This window comes from Manacus candei, unplaced genomic scaffold (assembly GCF_025592945.1).
Source record: "Manacus candei isolate 608988 ecotype Guabito, Panama unplaced genomic scaffold, ASM2559294v1 h1tg000129l, whole genome shotgun sequence".
Taxonomy (NCBI): Eukaryota; Metazoa; Chordata; class Aves; order Passeriformes; family Pipridae; genus Manacus; species Manacus candei.
The window spans coordinates 1,057,979-1,065,937 of NW_026138177.1; the positions used below are offsets into that span (position 1 = coordinate 1,057,979).

General features: G+C 68.0%; 1 protein-coding gene across 1 annotated transcript; it reads right to left on the reverse strand.

The window, feature by feature from the left end:
• Positions 1 to 593: 593 nt before the first annotated feature.
• Positions 594 to 7,634, reverse strand: LOC127462509 (zinc finger protein neuro-d4-like). Its single transcript, XM_051771155.1, has 4 exons — positions 7,521 to 7,634; positions 6,518 to 6,630; positions 3,930 to 4,011; positions 594 to 764 (listed from the first exon to the last, which is right to left on the reverse strand). Exons 2-4 carry the CDS (start codon positions 6,596 to 6,598, stop codon positions 694 to 696), a joined length of 234 nt encoding a protein of 77 aa, XP_051627115.1. The 5' UTR covers positions 6,599 to 6,630; positions 7,521 to 7,634; the 3' UTR covers positions 594 to 693.
• Positions 7,635 to 7,959: the final 325 nt, after the last annotated feature.

Below are 7,959 nucleotides of genomic sequence, written 5' to 3' on the forward strand. Positions count from 1 at the left end.
ACACCATTTTGGGGGGGGGGGGTCTGGGGGGTCTGACACACCATTTTGGGGGGGTCGGGGGGGTCTCACACACGATTTTGGGGGGGCCGGGGGAGTCTCACACACCATTTTGGGGGGGGGGGTCTCACACACCATTTTGGGGTGGAGGGTCGGGGGGGTCTCAGACACCATTTTGGGGGGGGGGGGGTCCGGGGGGTCTCACAGACCATTTTGGGGGGGTCCAGGGGGTCTCACACGCCATTTCGGGGGGGGACACACCCCAAATTTACTGCACGGACACCACGGCACAGAACCAACCACGACACGAGGGGGGGGGCGAGGGGGGGACCCCAAAATCCCCCAACCCCCCCCGCCCCCCCCGCCCCCCCCCTTTACAACACGAACCCACCACAGCCCGGGGGGGGAGGGGCGACCACCCCCCCAAAACCCCCCAAAAACCCCCTCCCACCCCCGGGGGGGGCGGGGCGGGGGGAGCACACGGGGGGGGGCCCCCCCTTTTCCCATCATGCAACACTTCGCCCCCCTTTGCACCCCAAAATCCCCCCCTTCCCCTCCCCCCTCCCCCTCCCCTCCCCTCCCCCCCCACAGCTCTTTTATGGCTTTTGGTCGGATTTGGGGGGGGGTCGGGGGGGTTTTGGCGCGGGGGGGGGCCGGGGGGGGCGGGGGGGTGTTCTGGGGGTCCCCCGGCCCCCCCTAAGTGAGGGTGATGAAGGCCGAGGCCTTTTCCTTCAGCTGCCGCAGGCAGAGGTGGCAGCTCCAGCTGCCTGGGGGGGCACGGGGGGGTCAGGGGGGACCCCCCAAATCACCGACACCCCCCGGGACACACCCGGGACCCCCCAAAATCACCGACACCCCCCCGGACCAACCCGGGACCCCCCCGAAATCACCGACACCCCCCCGGACCAACCCGGGACCCCCCCAAAATCACCGACACCCCCCCGGGACACACCCGGGACCCCCCAAAATCACCGACACCCCCCGGACCAACCCGGGACCCCCCAAAATCACCGACACCCCCCAGAACCCCCCCGGGACCCCCCAAAATCACCGACACCCCCCGGGACCAACCCGGGACCCCCCCAAAATCACCGACACCCCCCAGAACCCCCCCGGGACCCCCCAAAATCACCGACACCCCCCGGGACCAACCCGGGACCCCCCCGAAATCACCGACACTCCCCAGAACCCCCCGGGACCCCCGGATTCGGGGGACCCTCCCCCAAACCCCTGACCCCCCCCCCGGACCCACTGAAACCCCAAAACTCGGGGACCCTCCTCCCCCAAATCTCTGACACCCCCCAAAATCACCGACACCCCCCAGAACACCCCCGGGACCCCCCCAAACCCCTGACCCCCCCGGACCCCCCCAAAACCCCAAAACTCGGGGGAGCCGACCCCCCAAATCTCTGACCCCCCCAAAATCACCGACACCCCCCCCGAACCCCCCCGGGACCCCCGGAGTCGGGGGACCCACCCCCCAAACCCCCCCCCCCCGGGCCCCCCCAAATTCCGGCCCCCCTCCTCAAATCCACAACCTTTCCTGGATCCCCCAAACTCCAAAACTCGGGGACCCTCCCCCCAAATCCCCCCCGGGATCCCCAAATCTCCCCCCGGGGACCTCCAAATCCCCCCTCAGACCCCCCAGATTCCCCTCCAGGATCCCCAAAAATCCCCCTCGGACCCTGAAATTTCCCCCCCTGGGATCCCCAAATTCCCCTAAATCCCCCCCAAGACCCCCAAACCCCCCCCCGGACCCCCAAAACTCGGGGGACCCCCCCCTAAATCTCTGATTCCTCCCCCCCAAGAACCCCCCGGGACCCCAAAACTCGGGAGACCCTCCCCCCAAACCCTGATCCCCCTCCAGACCCAAATCCCCCCGACAGGATCCCCAAATCCCCCCGAGATCCCAAATTCCACCCCCCCCGGACCCCCCAAATCCCCCCCCCGGGATCCCCAAATTCCCCCCCCCCCGGACCCCCAAATCCCCCCCCCGGGACCTCCAAATCCCCCCCTCAGGACTCCCAAATCCCCCCAAATTCCCCCTCCTGGCCCCCCAAATCCCCTCGAATTTCCCCCACTATCCCCAAATTTCCCCCCCAGCCCCCCCAAATCCCCCACCCAGGACCCTCAAATCCCCTCAGATTCCCCAGATTTCCCCTGAGACCCCCAGATTCCCCCCCCCAGCACCCAAAATCCCCCCTAATTCTCCCCGGGCACCCCCAAATTGCCCCTCCCAGCCCCCAATCCCCCCCATGATCCCCAAATCCCCCCCTGGGACCCCCAAACCCCCCCAATTCCCCCTCCCAGCCCCCAAATCCCCTGAGACTTCCCCGGAGACCCCCAAATTTCCCCCCCCCCAGCCCTCCAAATCCCCCCCGGAACCCCCAAATCGCCCCTCATGACACCCAAATCCCCCAGATTTCTCCCGGGACCCCCAAATTCCCCCCCCCAGCCCCCCAAATCCCCCCGAATTTCCCTAAATCCCCCCCTCGTGACCCTCAAATTCCCCCCCCCGGACCCCCAAATCCCCCCCTCAGCCCCCCAAATCCCCCCCAGGGATCCCCAAATTCCCCCCCCATGACCCCCAAATCCTCCCAAATCCCCCCAATTCCCTCCCCCATGACCCCCAAATCCCCCCAGATGCCCCAAATTCCCCCCCAGCCCCCAAATCCCTCCGAATTTCCCCCGGGACCCCCAAATTCCCCCTCCCAGCCCCCCAAATCTTCCCCAGGACCCCCAAATTGCCCCTCCCAGCCCCCAAATCCCCCCGGATGTCCTCCAAATCCCCCCATCCCCCCCATGACCCTCAAATCTCCCCCAAATCCCCCCGAATTTCCCCCGGCACCCCCAAATTCCCCCTCTCAGCCCCCCCAGTCCCCCTCCCGGACCCCCAAATCCCCCCGAATTCCCCCAAATCCCACCCCCCAGCTGCCCAAATTTCCCCAAATCCCCCCCGGGACCCCCAAATCCCCCCAATTCCCCCCCATGACCCCCAAATCCCTCCAAATCCCCCCCGGGACCCCCAAATGCCCCCAAATTCCCCCCACTTCCCTCCTCCATGACCCCCCAAATCCCCCCTCGGACCCCCAAATCCCCCCCAGGAACCCCGAAATTCCCCCTCCCAGTCCCCCAAATCCCCCCAAATCCCCCCCGGGACCCCAAAATTCCCCCTCCCAGCCCCCAAATCCCCCAAATCCCCCCCGGGACCCCCAAATGCCCCCAAATTCCCTCCACTTCCCTCCTCCACAGCCCCCAAATCCCCTCCCAGCCCCCAAATCCCCCCCTGGGACCCCCAAATTCCCCCTCCCAGCCCCTCAAATCCCCCCAAATCCCCCCCCAGGGACCCCCAAATTCCGCCCCCGGACCCCCAAATCCCCCCCAGGGACCCCGAAATTTCCCCTCCCAGCCCCCCAAATCCCCCCAGATTTCCCTCGGGACCCCCAGATCCCCCCGCCCAGCCCCTCAAATCCCCCCAAATCCCCCCCTGGGACCCCCAAATTCCCCCTCCCAGCCCCCCAAATCCCCCCGGATTTCCCTCGGGATCCCCAGACTCCCCCTCCCAGCCCCTCAAATCCCCCCAAATCCCCCGAAATTTCCTCCCCCAGCCCCCCAAATCCCCCCGAATTTCCCTAAATCCCCCCCTCATGACCCCCAAATTCCCCCCCGGGCCCCCAAATCCCCCCCAGGAACCCCGAAATTCCCCCTCCCAGCCCCTCGAATCCCCCCAAATCCCCCTCAGGGACCCCCAAATTCCACCCCCGGACCCCCAAATCCCCCCAAATTCCCCCTCCCAGCCCCCAAATCCCCCCGGGACCCCCAAATTCCCCCTCCCAGCCCCCCAAATCCCCCTAAATTCCCCCTCCCAGCCCCCCAAATCCCCCCAAATTCCCCCTCCCAGCCCCCAAATCCCCCCAGACCCCCGGGGGCACCTTCGGGGGGCTCCTGCATGGGGGGGCTGAGGCAGTACATGTGGTACCCCCGGTCACAGTCGTCACAGAACAGCAGCTGCTCCTGGGGGGCACGGGGGGGTGGGGGGCTTTTAGGGGGCCCTGGGGGGTTCGGGGGGATCCTCAGGGGGTTTGGGGGGATCCTCAGGGGCTTTGGGGGGTCCCTGGGTGGGATTTGGGGGGGACCCTGAGGGGTTCGGGGGGATCCTCAGGGACTTTGGGGGGATCCTCAGGGGGTTTGGGGGGTCCCTGGGGGATCCGGGGGGGTCCATGGGTGGGATCTGGGGGGTTCCTTTGGCGTTTGGGGGGATCCTCAGGGGGTTTGGGGGGATCCTCAGCGGGTTGGGGGGTCCCTGGGTGGGATTTGGGGGGGGCCCTGAGGGGTTCGGGGGGATCCTCAGGGGGTTTGGGGGGTCCCTGGGGGATCGGGGGGGTCCCTGGGTGGGATTTGGGGGGTTCCTTTGGGGTTTGGGGGGATCCTCAGGGGATTTGGGGGGTCCCTGGGGGATCGGGGGGGTCCATGGGTGGGATTTGGGGGGTTCCTTTGGCGTTTGGGGGTTTCCCAGGGGGTGTTCGGGGGGTCCCCAGAGGGATTTTGGGGCTTTTAGGGGATCCCTGGGGAGATTTTGGGGGGTCCTCGGGGGCTTTGGGGGGTCCCCAGGGGGTTTGGGGGATCCCCGGGGGGGTTGGGAGGTCACTGGAGGGATTTGGGGGCTTTTAGGGGATCAGTGAGGGGTTTGGGGGGATTCTCGAGGGGTCTGGAGGGTCCCTTTGGCACTTTGGGGGGATTCTCAGGGGGTTTGGGGGGTGTCCCCGGGGGGGATTTGGGGGTTCGTGGGGATTTGGGGGGTCACTGGAGGGGTTTTGGGGGTCCCGGGGGGGGTTTGAGGGGTTCATGGGGATTTGGGGGGTCACTGGAGGGGTTTGGGGGAGTCCCTGGGAGAAGGTTGGAGGGTCCCGAGGGGGTTTTGGGGGTCCCAGGGGGGATTTGGGGGGTTCGTGGGGATTTGGGGGGTCACTGGAGGGGTTTTAGGGGGTCCCGGGAGAGGGTTGGAGGGTCCCGAGGGGGTTTTGGGGGTCCCGGGGGGGGTTTTGGTGTTTCCCAAACGGGGGTTTGGGGGGTCCCTGGAGGATTTAGGGGGTCACTGAGAGGTTTTAGGGGGGTTCTCAGAGGAGTTGGGGGGTCCCGAGGGGTTTTGGGGGTTCCTTTGGGATTTGGGGCTTTCCCAGGGGGGTTTTGGGGGGTCCTTTTGGGTTTTTGGGGATTCCTCGTGGGTTTGGGGGGTTCTTGGGGAATTGGGGGGGTCTGGGGGCAGATGGGGGGTTAAGGGGTCGGGGGGGCCGGTTTGGGGGGTCGGGGGGCTTTGGGGGGTGGGGTTGGGGTCAGGACGGTTTCAGGGGGTGGGTTTGGGGTCAGTGGGGTTTGGGGGGTCGGGGCCGTTCTGTGGGGGGTTCCGGGGGGTCAGAGGGGTCTGGAGGGGGGTCGGGGGGGTCTCAGGGGGTGGGTTTGGGGGGTCAGTGGGGTTTGGGGGGTGGGTTTGGGGGTCTGGGAGGTTCCAGGGGGTGGGTTTGGGGGTCAGAGGGATCTGGGGGGTCGGGGTGGTTTTGGGGGCAGGTTTGGGGGTCGGGGGGGATTTGGAGGGTGGGTTTGGAGTCAGTGAGGTTTGGAGGGTGGGTTTGGGGTCAGTGAGGGTCGGGGGGTGGGTTGGGGGGCCGGGGCCGTTCTGCAGGGGGGCCGGGGGGGTTCGGGGGTGGGTTGCGGGGTCGGGGGGGTTTAGGGGGTGGGTTTGGGGGGTCGGGGCCGTTCCGCAGGGAGGGGTCGCGGTGGTTTCAGGGGGTGGGTTTGAGGGGTCAGTGGGGTTTAGGGGCTGTGTTGGGGGGTCGGTGGGTCTGGGGAGTCAGTGGGGTTTCGGGGCTGTGTCGGGGGCTCGGTGGGTGGGGGGTGCTGGGGGAGTCAGTGGGGTTTTGGGGCTGTGTTGGGGGGTCAGTGGGGCTCAGGGGCTGTGTTTGGGGGCTCGTTGTGTCGAGGGTCCCGGGGGTCTCAGTGGGGCTCAGGGGCTGTGTCGGGGGTTCGATGGGTCGGGGGTGCCGGGGGTCTCAGTGGGGTTTCGGGGCTGTGTTGGGGGGTCAGTGGGGCTCAGGGGCTGTGTTTGGAGGTTCGGTGGGTCGGGGGGTCTCAGTGGGTCTCAGGGGCTGTGTCGGGGGTTCCGTGGGTGGGGGGTGCCGGGGGTCTCAGTGGGGCTCAGGGGCTGTGTTGGGGGGTCAGTGGGGCTCAGGGGCTGTGTTTGGGGGCTCGGTGGGTCCGGGGGGTCAGTGGGGCTCAGGGGCTGTGTCGGGGGTCTCAGTGGGGCTCAGGGGCTGTGTCGGGGGTTCGATGGGTGGGGGGTCCCGGGGGTCCCGGGGGCTCAGGGGCTGTGTCAGGGGGGTTCGGTGGGTGGGGGGTCCGGGGGTCTCAGTGGGGCTCAGGGGCTGTGTCGGGGGCTCGGTGTGTCGGGGGTCCCGGGGGTCTCAGTGGGGTTTCGGGGCTGTGTCGGGGGGGTTCGGTGGGTGGGGGGTCCCGGGGGTCTCACGTCGTTCTCGGCGGTGCCGCAGAGGCTGCAGGACTTGCACTCGATGCACTGCCAGCGGTAGGTCCGCGCCGCCGCCGCCATGGCCAGCGTGAACTGCAGGCACGACGGGTGGCCTGGGGGGCACCGCGGCCTCAGCGCGACCCCCAAACCGACCCCCCCGGCACGGACCCCCCAGACCGGCACGGACCCCCTAGACCGGCACGGACCCCCCAAACCGACAGGGACCCCCCCGGCACCAACAGGGACCCCCAAACCGGCGCGGACCCCCAACCGGCACGGACCCCCGGCATGGACCCCCCGGCACCAACAGGGACCCCCCCCCAGCAGCTGGGACCCCCCCGGCACACACAGGGCCCATCCCCCCAAACACAGACAGAGTCCCTGTGACCCCCCCCATCTCCCCGTGGCCTCTTTGTGTCCCCCCCATGTCCCCCCATGTCCCTGTGTCCCCCTGTGACCCTCCATGTCCCTGTATCCCCCCGTGTCCCCCTCATGTCCCCCACATGTCCCATGTCCCCGTCATGTCCCCGTGTCCCCTCCATATCCCCCCATGTCCCTGTGACCCCCCCTGTCCCCCCATGTCCCTGTGTCCCCCTGTGTGACCCCCCCCGTCCCCCCATGTCCCTGTGTCCCCCTATGTGACCTCCCATGTCCCCCTGTCCCCCCATGTCCCCAATGTCCCCCCCCGTGTCCCCCCCTGTCCCTCACCAGCCCTCCCGCAGTCGGCACAGCTGATCAGCTCCTCGGGGGTTGTGTCTCTGTGTCCCCCCCGTGTCCCTGTGACCCCCCAATGTCCCTTTGTCCCCATGTCCCCCCCAATGTCCCTGTGTCCCCCCCATGTCCCCCCCATGTCCCCCCAATGTCCCCCCAATGTCCCCCCAATGTCCCCCCCCATCCCTCACCAGCCCTGCCGCAGTCGGCACAGCTGATCAGCTCCTCGGGGGCTGTGTCCCTGTGTCCCCCCCTGTCCCCATGTCCCCCCCCGTGTCCCCCCATCCCTCACCAGCCCTGCCGCAGTCGGCACAGCTGATCAGCTCCTCGCTCCCGCGGGGTCTTTGTCCCCCGGCGCAGAAGTCACAGGGACCCTCGGGGGGGGGCGGCCCGGGGGGGGCGGGACGGGCTGGGGGGGACAGGGGGGGACACCCCGAAACCGTGGGGGCACCCCGGGAAAGAGCCCGAGGGAGCCCCGCGAATGGAACCCCCCCAAAACACCCCAAACCCAAAAAGCCCCCAGACCCCCCAGTAAATGTCCCCATAAACCCCAAAACACCCCAAACCCCAAAACCCCCCCAGGAACCCCCAATAAATGTCCCCATATACCCCAAAACACCCCAACCCCCCCCCAGAACCCCCAATAAATGTCCCCATAAACCCCAAAACACCCCAAACCCCAGAACCCCCCCAGACCCCCCAGTAAATGTCCCCATAAATCCCAAAACACC